The sequence below is a fragment of the Aedes albopictus genome, chromosome 2, assembly GCF_035046485.1.
Source record: "Aedes albopictus strain Foshan chromosome 2, AalbF5, whole genome shotgun sequence".
In the NCBI taxonomy this organism is placed as follows: domain Eukaryota; kingdom Metazoa; phylum Arthropoda; class Insecta; order Diptera; family Culicidae; genus Aedes; species Aedes albopictus.
The window spans coordinates 360923507-360942490 of NC_085137.1; the positions used below are offsets into that span (position 1 = coordinate 360923507).

The 18984-nt window shown below is 40.2% G+C and overlaps 1 protein-coding gene across 1 annotated transcript in view; it reads left to right on the forward strand.

Annotated features, from left to right (window-relative positions):
• LOC115263322 (growth hormone secretagogue receptor type 1-like) overlaps positions 1–18984 on the forward strand; it is a 93736-nt gene that overhangs the window by 48453 nt on the left and 26299 nt on the right. Inside the window, exons 2-4 of the mRNA XM_029866593.2 lie at positions 894–1036; positions 8197–8312; positions 8533–8651. Coding sequence (XP_029722453.2) covers positions 894–1036; positions 8197–8312; positions 8533–8651 — 378 coding nt within the window. The remainder of the gene's footprint in view (positions 1–893; positions 1037–8196; positions 8313–8532; positions 8652–18984) is intronic.

Here is an 18984-nt window from a genome sequence, read left to right on the forward strand (position 1 = left end):
TAATGCCCAGAAGGGTTATTGGAGGAATTTCTTCAGGAATTCCTTTATGAATTCCAGGCGAGATTCGTGGATGAATTTGCGGAGTAGTTCCCGTAGGAGTGTAGTTAGTGATTCCCTGAGAATGTTTTGGAGGAATTTCTACGGAAGTTTTGACCCATAGAAGAAGTTACTGCTAGAGAAATCTTACTGAATCCCTGAACTAATCAAAGAAAATAATCCTGGAAGAACACTTCGGGCTACTTCATAAGGAATTCCTGGAGGCACTTTTGTAGGAATTTCACAAGAGTAATTTACGTCAAATGTTGTAATCCCTCGAAGAATAAGGAAGAATTTCGTAATGAATATATTATGTAGATTTCGGGCAGGAATATTCAGAAAATTCTCTCTTTGAGCTCTTTGGTGCTTACCGAACGGAGTATTACAAATTAATCTGGATTTTTTAAAAACGGATTCAAACCTCGTATTAACTGCGTTGGTGCTTATGACCATAAATCGTTCAGCATTAAAATATCTTTCGATAATCTGAACCCAGTTTCAGATTGTCAAATTGATGATCAGCAAGTAACGTATATCCTTCCAGGATATCTTTCTAGTATTTTTTCCAGGGGAACACTCTCGGATTTATAACCAGGATTTCCCAAAGAATTGTTTCCAATATCAAGATTGTTTTATTCCCAAACAACCGCTTAGTAACAGTTCTGTTATGCATTACGACAGTACGTGAGCGATTACAATAGGACGTTATCCGTGAAGTTCTAAATTTGTAGTAATGAGCTGATTTTTTGTATGCTGAGATGATAAAGTAGAACTAATTATAACGAATGAATCTGTTCCATTTTTGCAATAGGTGTTTTTGAAATAATTTTCTCCCTTCTTCTCGTACCTATTTCCAGGACCAGATGACGATGTTCAATTACCTGGATACGATTCTGGTGTTTGTGGTTCCCTTCACGGTGATTGTAGTCCTCAACACCTTCACCGCGCTTACCGTGTGGAAATTTGCCGGCGTTCGGCGAACGATGACGATGCCACGAAGGTAAGCCTCTTATAGCGAAGGCGTAAAAGGAGAAACCATCAAACCCCAATTTCCGCCACCACCGCTGATGCGGTTGCCGCCGCCGCAGTTAAGCGATTATTATTTAGCTTTGGCATCAATGATTTGGCCGCGTGGTTTTTCGCCATCAACTGGTTGGGATTTCGCTGCCTGGAAATTTATTGCGCTCGGAGCGATGAATATCAGAGTCATGCTTGCTCACTCGCAATGAGCAACATTTGTGCCAATTTTGATGCAATCAAATTTTTGCTGCTTCATGTAAAGGGCGCGGGTGTGAAGCAATTTATAGATTTTGCCAACCGATTATTGCTCTATCACCCGGAGGCAAATAAATTAGCCGCAAATTTTGCAAACGCAATATCAGAACAACAAAAAGAATGGAGAATTTGGAAGCGGGAGATTACTAATAACACTCGCACCTTACATGAGAAGTGCTATTAGCTTTGAAGGGATTTGAAGAACCATAACATGTCTTAAATTTGAGTTAAAATTTAAACATTAGAATTCCTGGAAATCTTCTTATTATTAAATATTGTAAAAAATGTTAACAAAATCAAAAAAAAAATGCAAGTTTTTTATTTATTTAAGGGGATTTTAATATAAAACCCAAACCGCTGTCAAAACGGTCTTTTATTAAATATGCAAGAATTTGTTCTCTAAAATGTTTCTTCGGTAGAAAAACTCTCTAGGTTAGGTAAAAAAGATTTAAAAAAAATAGCGCTCCTAATTGTATCAACTTCATGCTTAAACTATCATCCGCTCGTGCGTTCGTACAGTCAAGATTCCTATCGTAAGAATTCGATCTTGCCGGATTCCTATAGAACTGATGCCAGAGGATTCCTACACTACTGATGATCCGCACTATGGAAACACACGTAACATATGAGCTTTGAGATAATTGAGAGACATGCCAACAATTAGATGTATTTTTGATTACTTGGTTTCCTACACTCAGCCAAACTAAACTTAGGATTTTCACAAGGCGACGCCACGACAGCAACGCTACCAGGATGTTCTCCCCGCGGCCACTTAATTGCTGTAAGGGTCGATTTTGACCGCAGGGCACCTGTATGACATACGTAGCCGAATCCGAACCCTTGAACCACCTTTTATATAGCGTCTGCACCTGTCTGCACTATCAAGAAATTCTTCGAGTACATGCGCTGCCTCCTCTGTAGCTCCAAGATAATGTAGGTGATAGCCGTAAAACGGCATTCCAGTCAAACTCCATCCAATCATCCTCTGCGGGATCCTCGCATGTGGCGAGCATGCGGTCACGCGTTCTTCGTGCCCGCATACGAACAAAACGTGTTCCGCCGTTTCCTCTAAACCAGCAAAAACCGAACATTTGAGAGAAACCGCAAAAAAAAATCCGGATAATTCTTGGGCTTTGTATCATGAATCGCTATCCAAGCTTAAAAAATGGCCAAAAACCCGCAAGGGATCCTGAGAAGCATACGCTGTAAACTGTCAATCGCATTGAAACCCTCTATTCTTGGAGCTACGGTCGCCAACCGGACTCGCATCTTTTTTTTTCACTTCATCCTCAGTATACGCTTCGGTCATCAACAGGACTCGCATCTTTTCTTTCTTCTTTTCTTCACTGCGATTTCACTTTTAAGCTTCTAACTTCTAGAGAATCGACTTTCATTTTAGAACTTGCGACATCCTTCACGATGCCATGAAATTTTTCAAATCGTCCCCGCAATCAATAATCTACATCGTACACAATTCTCTCAAGCATACACACAATAATCACTGACCGAACATGTAGCCTCAAGAACTCAAAACATCCAATTATTATCGTTCACTTTTCAAGTCCCCTCTCAAAAACCGGAACCGCAGTTTAAAGGAAACTTACCGTAGCAAACAAATCGTACCGGCTGCGCCAAATTGTCGAGACGCTCCGGATTATGTGCAGTTTCGGATGCTGCAGAAATTAAACATACCTCACTCAAGTTACGAACAGCGATTTATTAGTCACTCCGCTTTCCGATGTGGTTACACTTCTACCATTATTGTTTATTTTGAGCTTCTCAATAATGACATTTTCATAGACAAATAGACGACCAAAGCTTGAATCAACGCGTCACAGACAATAGACATACAAATGACAAATATAACACAAATCTAATTACCGCAGGGTTCATCAATAGTGTTTATATACTCTACTCGGGGGTGAATCTTTTTGACCGCAGTTTCTTCTGGAGCCCATAGTAGGCACGACTTCCACTGATGATGCGCCTTCGTATTTCACGGCTCACGTTATTGTCAGCCGTTAGCAAGGAACCGAGGTAGACGAATTCTTCTACCACCTCGAAAGTATCCCCGTCTATCGTAACAACAGTAGTCAACCCCACTTCTTCGATCGATTCAACGTACAATTTAATGGTCAACAGAAAATGGTTCAACCAAATGTGCCAAGTGCACATAGCCAAGGGACACAGTCCTAAATACATTTCAAGCTAACCCGATTATCTCCACCCCTACCGGGAATTTTAACCTCAACAACTCATCGCACATGACATTCCATCGGACCCAGGATAGAACCTTGCGGGACTCTTGAGGTTATGCGAAAGCACTTCCGCACCACCTCTGTATCGTAAACTAGCAGTCGATTCTGAAAGTATCTTCCGGGAATCTTGTAAGGTATCCGGGTATCCTCAGACGCAGGATGATCTTTTCGAGCACCTTCACCGCCGTGTCGATCAAGTATATTGGTGTATATACCGACGCGTCGCAATGGGTCTCCGGGTGATTTCCCCGCCTTTGACAATAGAACCAGACTCTACCTTGTCAAAACTTCCGGGAAAACTCTCTCGTCCAGGCATTTCTGCATAGCAGACCTGAATATCTCGGGAGCCTCTGCAATAGCTACTTTTAAGGCCAGGTTCGGAACTCCGTCCGGACCTGGGACCCTACCTACGCTAAGGGACTTAGCTATCCCCGCAAAGGAGACAAAGGACTAAGATCACGGCGCGGAAAACGCCCCTCGATGATCCCCTTTAACATCTGTGGAGATTGCTCTGTAGGAGCCATTACACCTCTCGCCTTGACAATCACGATCCAGCAGGTCTAGATCGTGCTCGCTGCATCTGCTGCTGCCTAGCCCGTAGGCATGCGCGGACCGTATTCGCTTGAGTTCACTAGTACATCGGTGGTCAATCCTTTTCTAGAGTGGACTCACATAGGCATGGTCACATCGCACGCACACGAGAGCACCGCTTCCAGCTCGACACTGCTTAAACCAAGTAGGTTTCGCTCACGGAGGAGTGCCTCCCCTAGTATCCCTTCTTCGAAGTATGATTCGTAAGCTGACTTTGGCCTAGCCGTCTCTACCTCTACCCGCTGTCTGCGGTTGCTGTAGTCGATACTGTAGCGAAGCGCTAGGTGATCGCTGTGAGTGTAGCTATCGTCTACTCTCCAGTTCGAACTACTTGTTAGCCAGGACTACAAAAAGTAACGCCAATAATCGACTCCGTACCGTTCCGACTAGAGGTACTCTTGGTACCGACAATAACCAGGTCGACATCTACCAGTGCCAGTGTCTCTTGCAGGATCTTACCCCGCTGGTTCGCGAAACGGCTACCTCATTCCACGGCCCAGGCATTGGAGTCTCCCGCTATTACCACCAGCCTTCACCCTGTCAGCACGGTCGTCATGATACAGTCCAGCATGTATGTCAACTGCTCGTTCGAACATCGTTGAGGCACATAACAGCTACAGAAGAAGACCCCGTTTACTTTGCCGACCACATAGTCCTCACACATTTGGCACAAATGTCCCAAATGGACAGGGCCGGATTTACAAATGTGGGGGCCCTGGGCCACAGAGTTGTGGGGGCCCATTATATAGAGGGTATATTTTTGCTTATATAACGTGGAAAATATCTAAACAAATGAATCATTCCTACCATTATGTTAATTTTGTCGTGGAAGAATGTGGATGTAGAATAATAAGCAGATCTAGGCAAAATGTTGGTGCTTGCTAAATTTACTAAATGCATAACATGGTTGAAATTCTAGCATGATTACGATAATAAAAGAAATTTATATAGAAGCAAAAAAAAAATGCTTTTCAAGAATGTATTTGCGACTTTGGATCCCAGATATAGTAAAAATTCATGCCAGAGTTCATAGAGAAACTGCAAGAAGAATTTACAGCAAAAAAAATGCGATGAAAATTGTAGCGCAATCGGAAGTGTCGTTTTTGCGAAATCCAAAGATAATTTCTAATGGGACCCTGCTACAGCCTCTGAAAAAATGACTGGTCAATCACTATAAAAATGAATACTTAACAAAAACTCGTTCCAATGTGACATTCTAGAGAGATACTGGCGACCTCCCAGAAGAATGTTTCACAAAACTTTGAAATCATAAAGAAAATTCTAAGAGAAATGTTTGAAACAATTTTAGAGAGATCCCATTACAAATGTATGATGGAATTTCGGACTTAATTTCCTATTAAACTTCTTGAAAATCTTTAACGCGAAACAAAAGCAAATTTTGGCCAATTTCCCCACAAACTTCTTCTAAGTTTCTCAAGGAATCTATGGATTTTATCAGGAGTTCGCCGAGGATTCATCCTTATTTCGTTGATCAAGTCTCTCAACTGAAGAATTCGGACTGAAATTCTTTAAAATAATCTGCTTTCAATTCATGCTGGATTTCCTTTAAAAAGATGTTTCAACAATTTTGGTATTCTCCGATTCGAAAGCTGTCTAATTAAAATCAAACTCATGTGTTCCAAAAATACTTCCTAATTTCCGGGAAACCCTTAATTTGTTACAAGAACTCTACAAACATTCTTCAAAATGTTTTCAAAAGATTTAGACAGAAAAGAAAAAACAAACTTAGCAGGAACTTTTTGACAAGGCAATTTATAGAGTTTTGGAGATCCTTTAGAATTCAGTCAAACATTTTCTTCAGGATTTCCGTTAATTTTCTTAAGCAATTACACAAAAAAACATAAATGTAAATATGATTTGAAGGCAAAATTTTAAATTTCATAAATAGCTGGAGAAATAGTTGCAATGTTTCTCAAAGGAATCACGACATATAACATGCATTTTGTCAGTAGACGGTCATTTGAAATTCTTATGACAATAATCTGGCACTACTTTTTTTTCTCGCTTCACACTTTTTCCGAGAAGTGAAATTTTGTGGGAGCCCCTGAAATGTGGGGGCCCGGGGCCCTGCCCCCCCTAAATCCGCACTGCAAATGGAGGTTAACGTGCCTCTGATACGAAGCCCTCATAGGTAGTAGACACCAACTCCTGGACGGGGTATTTACCCGTCGTCCATATCGCCGCCATTTTTCTGAACGCATCCGTGACCCAATTGTCGTTCCCGGCGAGTATTCAGTATTAGTCCGCTATGATGGCGATGTCCTTTCTCGCCTGATAAAGCAGTTGCTGAGCTGCGTCACAGTGATTCAGGTTCAGCTGCATCACCTGCACTGTGATTTGTTCACTGCGGTTTTCTTAGAGGCCGGGCTCCTTGGACCATCCGTTAGGTGCCTGTTGTTCACGGATTTCCCGGAATAGATTAGACAAATGGGTGAACTCGTGCAGCCTTGTGTCTTGGGGTCTTCGGCACCGCATCGCCTGCATAGCTTGCTCCTGTCAGGGCCTTTGCAGTCCCATGACTTGTATCCTGGCTCAGGACACCTGAAATGCACCTCCGGTGTCTCATGAAAGGTCAGATGGCATACTGACCAGGTCACCTCAATCTTCCCTATATTTAAACGGACTTATTTACGTCCGCCACAGGTAGTCCTCACCTCGACCCCTTCGCCAAGGTCCTCTTCCGCCAGGCTTTTGTGGGCGGCGCCCCTGCGTTCCATATCGCGCTTGAGCTCAAGGATCGTTTCACCCGTACGAGCACGTCTAATACTGCGCACGTTGGCTCCCAGATCCACGAGCTTGGCGTCGCTTCGCATCGTAAATCGTAAATGTAAGTTTTCCCATGTGAAATCCCATACAAACTTAATTCGCATGCGCAAAATGTAGGTTAAACCAATCATTGTCAAATCTTGCACAATTGTTAAGGACTCTAAATACAAACTAAAAAACTTTCATCTAATAGAATCTGATCCATTTTAAAATTTCTCCGCACAACGTTAACTCAGCGTATTACCGGCCTGTATATTTTCTCTCTTCCTGCCTACGCGTTCATGTCGCCGAGAATGATTTTCAAGTCACGAGGCGAGCAACCATGTTTGTTCTGGCTATGCGAAGAACGCTTCTTTCTCGTCATCAAGTCTCCCTTCGTGTGGGCAGTGCCGTGGGCAGTGGAATCGCATATTGCAACAGTCATACTGGATAATGCAGCAATCTAAAAAGTTTTGCATCACCCTAAAATGTGATTTTGAGGCACAAATCGCTTATGGCCCCCTAATTCTCTTTGAAAATGCAACTCGTACCTACAACCTAATTGGTTCTAGGACAGGTCAACTCCCTTTTTTCCTGCTTATTTTGGGTGATACAATACTGATTATTGCAACGATTCCATATTATTGGCGGGTAGCGTATATCCTTGCGTTGATCGGCTGCCACCCGATCACACGTTGTCGCATCTTGCCTAACACTATAAATTCTGTTCCCAGTTTATTGGGGTGCCACAGCTCTGATAGAAGGTAGAAGCTCGATGTCCGCTTTTCCACACCTTCTATCCAGTCCAACAAAGGTCCTGCAAGGCCACGATGTGGAAGTTGCGGAGATGTAATTCGTCGTAGATTAAGTATCCTGCCATATCCTGCGATACCAAGTGACTTACGAAACCATGCTCCAAGTTTTCAATTGTAGTCCTGTTTTCGTTGTGTGGGTCTTTACTGATTGTATCGAGTCGTATTTTCTCCAGTTCCAAGTCGAAACATTAATGTTTAACAAAATAGTATTAGGTATTCTTGCATTTGATGTTGCTTTGGGTGTACACGTGCACGCGATGCAATCACAGTAAAATAATTAACCCATTTGTCATGGCGTCAAAACACATCAATCCAGATATTTTATCACGTTCAACGTATGATAATATAAGCGCTGACAAAGGCGGAAGCTGGGGTTGGAATCTCCGGAAAGATCAAGACGGCGACGTACATATAATTAAAGCGACCTTAATCTGCTTTCTCATCCTTATTCACAGCTTCGGCGGGCTGCGGGAGTCCCGGCGCCATCATCATCAGCATCAGCTCAATCTATCTTCCTCCAGTGCACAGTTCCTGAATGGGAATGGCGTTGTACAGCAAGTCCATCATTACAGTAAGCTTGTTTACCCGAGTTTATGGATTGGGGTGTGTGTGGATTAAGCGCGACTCCTGCATGACTGAGTGGAAGATTTTCTAAAGATGTGGTTTGGGGGCGTTTAAGCAGTTGGAAAATTTGTGTGAAAAGAGGGGCGTCAGTGTGTTTGGTGAAGCGTAACAATCGAGGAAGTGAGTTACGATGTTGGATTTTTTTTCTCATTTCCTGATCCTTTCAGGTCGGAGTCGTGTAGCAAACTCGCAGATAAAAGTAACGAAAATGTTGCTTATTGTGTCGACGGTGTTCGTTTGTCTGAATCTTCCAAGCTATGCGGTTCGAGTGAAAATATTCCTGGGGGTAAGTAAATTAGATTATGTTCCAAGTTGAACCAGGAATCGGATTGCAACCCACGGGATTTATTTGTCTCAAAACATTTTCAACTGCGGATTCACAAAACCCTCTGACACGCCATTAAATGCCATAAAATCCCCATAAGCCCATGTTAAGGTAAAGATATATAACGAAACCAAACCTCGAATTTTCAAGAACACAAATCTGGAGAAACAAAAAAAGTTGATCGATTTGTCAGTGGGTAACCAATTTATTAACTTTTCATAACTAACTGCCATTTGGTTCCTCAGATGTGTGCGTTTTAAAATTCTAAGAGTGGCTTTAGGTTGTCCCAAAGAAATCAATGGATAATTGCTAATGGCTCAACCCTAATTTGGAAGATACAAATATTTTATATGACACTTTGATTCACTATTTATGTAGAGGTTTTTCTTGCATTTTTACTTATCAATCCTAAAAAACAATGCCATTTCATCTGCAAAAAAAGTTATGCGGTCAATTAAAAAACGGTAAATTTTGAAAACCAGTATCATTCAAGAAATCCTAGTGGTCCATAGTAAAATATACATAACTATAAGAGAAAAAATCACAAATTTAAAAATATGACAAAGATTTTTTTAAATTTCCTGAAAAATGATCAGTTTTTTAATCCTTCTGTTACCAACCTCCCCTAACGAAAGTGCGAAAGAACACTCTTTTTGCTATAACTTTTATGTTTTTCAATATTTTCCAACCAAATGTTGACACAAGAGGCACATCTTATTCTTGTTTAGGGATTCGTTGAGGATTTTTTGAATGACCACCTAATTCCGTAGATATTCCGGAATCAAAATGGGTCATTGTAATTAGCCATTATGGGAAAAGTGAGTTTTCGATATGAGAACAATTTAGTTTTCAGACCTAGGTGAACTGGAATGTTAGAAAAATATGTTTTGAAATTCTAACTGGGGTATTTCCAGGCACACTTCGTGGGATTCATTTAAGCATTTCTCCGGGTATAATTGTCGGAAATCTTACTGAGATTCGTCCAGCAATGTCTCCTCCGCTTCCTTCAGGGATTCTATCTTTAGAGTCCTCCGGATTACCTCCACCGATTTTTCTAAGGAGAACTGTAGATATCTTGCCTATCTTACTACTTCTCTTAGGATTCCCCCAGTATTCCTGATGGAATTTCTTCTATAACACTAGTTTACAAAATAAAACGAAAGTCGTGAACTTCAGTCAACGACCAAAATTTTTGAAGCATAATTTAGCGCTGATTTCAAAACCGTGCTTCAAAAAATTAAAAGTAGAAAAGTTTTTGAGTTTTAGCTCAATATCGAGTTTTACAGCTTTTTAAACTAAGGAATTTACTAAAATTCAAATATCTTGCGTTTTGTTCAACCAATTTTAAATCTTTTTTCATAAATTAAAAGCTGAATAGAATACGATTCGATCATCTGAATGCAGATTTTGCGTCCTATTGATGAAATTCAAGATATTGGCGAGTTTTGGGGACGATCTCCTTGAATTTTAGCAATTTTTCCAAAAATATGTGAAGAAATGTATTTTTTTCAATAACAAAAAACAATTTAAAAATTATTTCTCAACGTTTATTTGACATATCATATGTAGGCGAGTTACAGTAAAAAAAATCAGCTCAATCGGAACATTGATTACGAAGAATGAGGTGTGTGAAGTGAGCGACTTTGCTTAAAAATAGAACAAAAATCGATTTCAAATCATCAGCCTTGTATGGAAAGTCGAAAAAATTTCCGCTCTACTGTAATTTTTTTCCTTCGCCTTTTCGAACTCGGGGCATGATTCTACACCAAAAACGATCATCAGCTTACCGAGTTCAAAAATGCTGTAAACTAGTGTAATTCCTGTAGTCATTCCTCCAGCAAAATCATGCCAAGATTTCTCTAGATATTTTGTCTATGATAACTTCTAAAGCTCTTCGAACTCCTCCAAAAATTCCTTCAAGAATTCTTGGTGGGATCATGCAACAAAATCTTCCAATTCCAGAAGTTCCAGATTCCTCCAGGAACATCTTCAGAGATTTAATCCTAAAATTCCAGCTGGGACTCCCTCAAGAAAATGCATCTGTGGCTCTACCATCCCTCCTAAAGAATCTTAGGAAAAATCTGAAGAACTTCCTAGAAGCATTCTGGGATGTATCATTGTAGGAAATTTAGCAGCAATCCTGGAAGGAATTGCTGGAGGAATCTGTAAGGCATTTCTAGATAAACGCCATCAGGAATGCCGGGGAGAATCCAAAGGGATATTTCTTGAAAAAATACCTGAAGGAATACCTAGAGAAGTCCCGGGAAGAACATCCGCATGAATTTCTTCAAGCATTTTATAAAGGTTGCCCGGAAGGTTCCAGCAGCCAGGAGAAAGCTCCGGAAAAATCCCTAGTAGAATTTCTGAAGTTCCGCAGTTTGAATATCTGGAGGAGTCCTATAGCAAGAATAGGTGGAAGAACCGCCGGAGAAATTGCTTGAGGAATCCCATCTGCAATCTTGGAGCAACGCCACGAGGAGCTCCTGGAAGAATCCCATGAGACATGAAGAATCATCGGTGGAACTTCTGGAAGAATCTCATAAATATTGTGATAAATAATCCCAGCAACAATTCGTGAAGGAATCGCACGAGAAATCCCTAGAAAAATCTCTAGAAGAACTGCTGGAAGTTATATTTCAGTAAAAACTTCTGGAGGGCTCCTTGGAATAATGGTAGAACCACAGTTCCAATTGCCTGAGTTGTCCCAGTTGGAATTTCTGGATCAAATCGCTGAAGATGTTCCTGGAGAAAATACCGGAGGAGCTTTTGGAATAATCCCAGAAAGATTGTTTTGAATGATCCCACCAAGAATTCCTGAAGGAATTTCTGGAAAAGTTCGTAGAGTTCTGGAAAGTATCATAGAGATTTTTTTTTGAAAAATCCTATTATGATTTTGCTGGAGGAATCGCTACAGGAATTATTGGAGAAACTCAACAGGAATATCGGGGTAATCCTAGGAGAAGTTTCTTGAATAAATACCTGGAGGAATACCTACCTAAAGTTCTCCTTGGAAAAATCGGTAGAGGTATTCTGGAGGACTCAATTGATAGAGTTCCTGATGGAATCGGAGGAGACATTTCTGGATGAATCTCAGCAAGATTTCCGGATAGTATTGCTGCAACTATTCCGAGAGAAATCCCTAGAGGAATACTTGGTGGGCTATACCTGCGAGAATTTCTTGAGAGGTCCTAAAAGGAATTGCTTTAAGAATCCCAGCTGGAATACCCGAAGAAAGACCAATATAAGTTCCTGAAGAAACCCCATCAGAAATATTCTGGAAGAACCCCTGAATGAAATCTCAGGAGGAAGTCCTGGAAAAAATCCTTGAAGAAATCTCTGGAAAATCACCGAATGGAATACTAGAAGAAAACTCTAGAGCAATTTCTAGTAGAATTCCTGAAGGTACCAAAGTTAGAATTTCTGAAAGAATTCTGAGAGAAATTACTGGAAAAACCAAAGCAACAGTTTCTCAAATTCCCAAATGAAGGCCAATAGGAGCTCCTGGAGGGAGTTTCTCGAGAAATCCCTGGATAAAACCTCTGAAGGAATTCCTGAAAAAATCAACGGAGGAACTTCTGGAAAAATCCCAGGAGATTGTCTTCAATAATCCCACTAGGGTTGGAGAGCTGCAGCTGCAAATCGAGTAATATAGCGGTAAATAGTTGATTTAGCGTTATCATGAATTTGATATTGAAACAGCAATGTCAAGATAAATCCTAGTAGGAGTGGCTGGAGGAATCTCTGCAATTACTAGTGAAACTCCATCATGACTTACTGGAGAAATCTTAAAAGAAGTTCATTAAAGAAATATCTCGATAAGCCCATAAAGGGATAACTTGTGAAATCCCTGGAAGAATCGATAGTAGTATTCCTAGAGGAATTCTTGGAGGAGCCCAAGAATGAACCACAGGAACAAATATTTCGGATAACTAAAAAATGGCTCAGAATGATGTATCCTGAAAAATCACGAATTTTGAGGTGTCACTTGACGGTATTTGTTTACTTTCGAAAAAAAAAAAATGATCCGGTAATTACCGGATCCAGTTTCCCGGGAAATCCGTATATCGAGTCTCAAATGGCCAGAAGTATTTCAGACAACGTAAACCTAGCACAGAATGGTGTATTTCAAAAACCGTGATGTTTGAAATGCCGCATGACAATATTGTACTATTTTCAAAACTTGCCTCCGGAACTAGATTTCTGAAAATCGGTATAAAGCCCAAATGTATTCTAAGTGACCAATCATCGTGATGATATGCTATAGCTTTCAAAATCATGAAGTTGGATATGTCGCATGATGGTATTTGTTCATCTTTGAAAAATGGACCCCGGAAGCACCGGAACCGATTCCCGTGAAATCGGTTCCAAAATGACCTGAAGTATTTCGGATAACACTAAAGCAGCTCAGAATGATGTATCTTGAAAAATCACGAAGTTCGAACCGGTTCTCCGGAACATCCGTAAAACTGGTTCCAAGGCACTTTGTAACCGGGATGGACTTTCAGACATATTTTTCTATCATTCAAGTTCACCTAGGTCTGAAAACTAAATTTTTCTCATATCGAAAACTCACTTTTCCTAAAATGGCTTACTCCAATGACCCATTTTGATTCCGGAATATCAACGGAATCAGGTGGCCATATATGATTCACTTTGATTTGTCATTTGTTGGGCTTGTTTGACCAAATATTTGTCACATTTAATGGAACCTCTACTGAGAATAATATTCATCGCGAATCTATGGTAGATGTCATATAATTTCAATTTTCCAAATAACTTTACCCTTCGATTTTCATATTATTTTTATATAGAAAACTGACTTCCAACCTTAAAATTTTCAAAGTAGCCAAGGATGGTCAATGCATCTAACTTGCCTCTAATGTTTATTTTTGATGAATTTACAAAACAAGCAAAAGGAAACAATTCTTGATATTTATGATGCCAAAAATAGATCTTGAATACAATTTCCAATCAAATGAACAATATAGGGAAGATCAGGGCATAATGGACACCCGGGGCGAAATGGACACCCCTGTTTTTGCCGAAATTGTTGACTTTTACGTTAAACTCTATGTTAAAGTATCATTTATATTCCTCCTAAATAACCAAAAATATCATTGAAATTGAAATATGTTTTTCATGTGGTAAAATTTTCATAATTTCGAAGCAGCAGGAAATAAGGTATTGACACATTCTACCGCAACGTTATAACGTTTCGATGCCTTTTTGGGCAGATTTTCCACTATATTTCATAAATACGACTGTGGACCCTAAAATATTTTTGCATATAGGTTCACTAAATCCTGAGTCAAAGCAGTTTAAAAATATATGTAAATGCTTTAACTTCGAGTTGAGTCAACCGATCAAGCCCAAAATTCTATCAATTACAGCTAATTAGTAAAGGAACTAGCAGTCAAAATTTGAGAATATTTTCTGCACTTTATAAAAAAACAACAACTTGTTGAAAATTTGCTAGCTAGTAATTAAAATTGGCATGCTTCTGAAAATTTTCAAATCTCATCTCGTATTTTTGTATGCAGAAAATGCCCACAAATGTGAACACAGAAGCCCTCTTTCGTTCTCGTTTGAAGACGTGTGTAGAGTGTATGGTTTAGCTTGTCACGGTTTGCATTGAGGAGCTCTCTGGTCAAGATTGTGAAGATTCCCCTAAGTATCTCGTAGAGGTGCCTACCAGGAATTTCATGCGAATTCCTCCTGTAATCTCGTGAAGATTCGTGGGGATTGCCTCTGGAATATCGAATCTGGTGGAAATTCCCCTGGAATCTCGTAGAAATTCTCTTCGAAATCTCGTGAAGATTTACCCCCGAATTTTGAGGCGCATCCTAGTGGAATCTTGCGGAGATTTGCTCTGGGATCTCGTGGAGATTCCCTTGGAGATTATCCCTGAAATGTCGTGAAGATTTCCCTTTGGATCGTGTGCAGATTCCCCCAGGAATCTCTTGGAGATTCCTCCAGGAATATTGAAACACTTACAAAGATGGTTTCGCAAAGTTTTTTTGCCTTTCTCGTACACTAAGTGTACTGAAAAGGCTATATGTTCACTCCAAAAATGACTTTTTGATAGAAGGCCCGGAGGGTCGAGTCACATATACCAATCAACTCAGCTCGACGAATTGAAGTGATGTCTGTGTGTGTATGTGTGTATGTGTGTATGTGTGTGTATGTGTGTGTACAAATAAACTCACATCACTTTTTGGCAGTAAACCTCAAACGATTTTAATGACCAACGGTTCATTCAACGCGGGATCTGGTCTCATTGGTTCCTATTGAAATTGGTTCGGATCGGTCCAGCCGTCCCGCCGGAAGTGGCCAAACATAAAATTTAACTAAACCCATGCATGCGACATATCAAACCGCGGCTTTTTTGATAACCTAAAGAACGGTAGACAGGAAAATGGTCTCAGACCATATCTGAATCGGTTGTGTTCCGGAACCGGTTCCTGGCGTTCCGCCGGAAGTGGCCAAACATAAAAGTGAACTAAACCCATGCATGCGACATATCAAACTGCGGCTTTTTCGATAACCTGATCAACAGTAAGCAGGAAAGCATTCTCAGATCATATCGAAACCGGTAGTGTTCCGGAACCGGTTCCAGATGTTCCGCTGAAGGTGGCCAAGCATTAAAGTTAACCAAAATGCATGCGAAGTATCAAATTATGGCTTTTTTGATATCCTGATGAACAGTAAGCAGGAAAATATTCTCAGAACATGCTTGAACCAGTTCTGGTTCCAGGTATCCCACCGAAAGTGGCCAAATATGAAAGTGAACCAAATCCGTGCATGCGGCACATCAAATCTGTTTTTTTTTTCGATATCCTGATGAACGGTTAGCAAGAAAATAGGATCAGACAACATCAGAAACTACCGGTATTGTTCTGGAATCCATTCCGGGTGCCCCGCCGAAAGTAAGCAAATATAAAAGTGAACCATACCCATGCAGGCGACATATTAAATCGCGGCTTTTTAGGTATCCTGATTTAGCAAAAGATAGCTTCCGATCATATTTAGCGGTAGTGTTCCGCATCCGATTACGGATGTTCCATAGAAAATGGTCAAACGTAAAGGTGAACCAATCCATGAATGCGGCAAATTGACTGACTTTTTAGGTAACCTGATGAGTGGTTAACAAGAAAAAATCATGGACCATACTTTGGAAAACCAATAGTGTGCCGATACCGGTTCCAGGTGACCCACCGTAAGTAGACAAATGTAGAATGGAACCAAACGTGCTCCATGCAAAGTGTTAATCAGTTTTCCTAAAAAGTCACGAATTGATGTACCGCATGTATAAGTATGGTTCATTTTTGCATTTCGCCAGTTCCGGCGAGATACTCGAAACTTGTAACGGAACACTACCGGTAGTGTTTCGTTACAAGTTTCGAGTAACTTGCCGGAACTGGCGAAATGCAAAAATGAACCATACTCATACATGCGGTACATCAATTCGTGACTTTTTAGGAAAACTGATTAACACTTTGCATGGAGCTAGTCCAAGACCATATCAGGAACAATCGGTACAATCCTTGAACTGGTTCTGGGTGTCCCACTGGAAGTGGTAAAATGCAAAAGTGATCCATACCCATGCAGACGATACATCAAATCGTGTTGTTTAGGTAACCTAATGAACATTAGTAATGAAATAGTCTCAGACTATATCTGGGAGACCCGGTAGTGCACCGGAACCAGTTCGGGGTACCCTACCGAAGGTGACCAAATGTACCATGTGACACATCAAACCACGGCTTTTTAAATAACCTGAGGAACGGTTAGCTAGAAAATAGGCTCATATCACATAAAAGCTACCGGTAGGGTTGCAGATCCAGCGTTTAGTGCTTCGCCGGAATTACGAAAGTAAATAAAGTCAATGCAAGCGATAAATTACACAGCGTAACAAAAATAAACTTTTGGTCTGTCTCAATAGCAAACTTATGTGTCTCTGACAGATTTAGGGCCGCTGATTCCGAATCCGGGCTCAGATTTGCTCCAACACGTCACAATTTTGAGCTATACCTCAATTTATAGGGCAAAATATGCGATTTTGGGCTTTTTTTGACTGCAAGCCATTAAGCATGGAAAATTTTTTTTAAGCAATCAAAAGGTTAATTGGTCAATTAACATCAAAATTAACGACTCATGGAAAATATTTCGTTTTACCAAATCGAATTTGATAGTTTTAAGCGATTTATGTTAGGTACGATATTTCCCATACAAATCGCCCTCCATAAGTTGCATGCAAGTTTTCATACTAACATAAAATGCTTAAATCTATCAAATTTGAATAGGTAAAACGAAATATTTTACATGAGTCGTTAATTTAGATGATAATTGACCAATTAACCTTTTGATTACTTAAAAAAAATATTTCCATGCTTAATGGCTTGCAGTCAAAAAAGCCCAAAATCGCATATTTTGCCCTATAAATTGAGGTATAGCGCAAAATTGTGACGTGCTCGAGCAAATCTGAGCTCGGATTCGGATTCAGCGGCCCAAAATCCTTCGGAGACACATAAGTTTGCTCTGGAGACAAAAAAAATGTTGCGCTGTGTTATGTAAGAGAACAAAAATATTGACAAATTAAACCCAAATACAAACAGACGTCTCACTATACTTACTACCTATCGTTCTTATTTTCAACGGTTGATTCAAGTATTCATCAGTACGCAAATGAACGTTCACGGCGCACGCCGCGTTTTCGCTCCTTTTAACGTTTACTCACTTCCACCGTCTAGCTAACCGTGAAGAGATCTCACCAAATCACACAATTTCAGATTCCTGAGGTGTAAATATACAGCAGAATGAGTCAACGTTGTATGGTAAAATTTGAAATTAATCGCATCAACCCCGAACAAAAGTTTTCCAATTCCCCTTTGCGTCTAAAATTACTGGATAAAATTTTGATACAACTGGTTGCGCCCTCGCGCTCTGTAATGTGGTTGAAGTTTGAGTTGGGAATTTCACATGCTTGTATTTTTTGTCAAACTTTACATGAGTACTGTAACCTATGGTATGATAATAAAATATAACCTTAAGTGTGCAGAAAAAAACGCAAAGCGATCTGTGATTGTGTTAAAAGTTATATCTTAGCTTGTAAGTATCGTCTTGATATTGATTGGCCTCCAGTGTTAGTGAAGGTGCTCAAGCAGTCAACTGAGAAGTCTGATATATTTCAGCTCTGCTGATACGTTGAACATAACGTCAGACTATGTCCCATCAATAATTTTTGAGTGAATTCAATGATGGTTTTGATAATACATATGCTTGCTTTTCTTATAAAGTATCAGGATTTACAACACTGGCTTACGTCGACGGAAAGATCGTTAGAACATATTCAACGAGAAAGGCACTGTCACCACTAGGTGGATTAATTTGTTTTTTTTTTTTTTTGAATGGCAAAATTTTATAACTTATGTGTCTCAGAATCCTGACTACTTAGAAAGATGGTTTCCCCGCCAAGTTTTTTCCAAGTATCTCTCCAGCTGTCGTTGAAAGCCTAGCTCACCTCACCAAATTTAATTAGTTAAAAATTGTTTTTTTAGTATTTTTTTCGCATGTATAAAACTATTATACACCCAAAGGTTACTACTTGGATAAAGGTTCCAGTAGGGTTTTCGAAAACATTTCTAAGTTAAATTCTTATTGAACCAGTTATTGAACATGAATGTAAGGCTGATCTCATTTCCATAATGTTTCTCACAAGTATCAAATTCCGTGAAAATGTCTCCTTTTTGCCACGCCACAAAGACAAGCCCCTTGTCAGGCATAATCTTATTACCGTTAATATGTAAGCTACTTGAGGGGAGCTTTGCGGAAATGTCTCAATCTTGTGGCAAATAATAGGTATGCAAAGCATCTCTGATATCTTTACCGTTTAGTGGCGGGTTTCTTCCACCATAAAGATCCTGCGGCAGCTTTTCTATCTCACCCCGGCCGGTCGTGACAGGATCGACCGTCTTCACCACCATGGCCCGTGGATCAAAGACAAGTAAAACACTTCATTTCAGTCGGCAAAATTACCCGCCATTATTTGCGGTGCGGTGGTGGTGGGCCGCGACTGGTGTAATATTTTACTGCTGTAAACAGGGCCACCACACCGTCGACGTAACGTAACAACACAACGCTCTTGTTCACTGAAGAAGTCTGAAAGGTCTGAAGTTATTCTATTTTATGCTTTATGTGCTCACCTCAAGATAGTGTACATAACAGAGTGGCACAAAGGTTCAGCTTTCTGACCTAATAAAAGGAATGATGCTTTTGCATGATGAAGATGATGAAA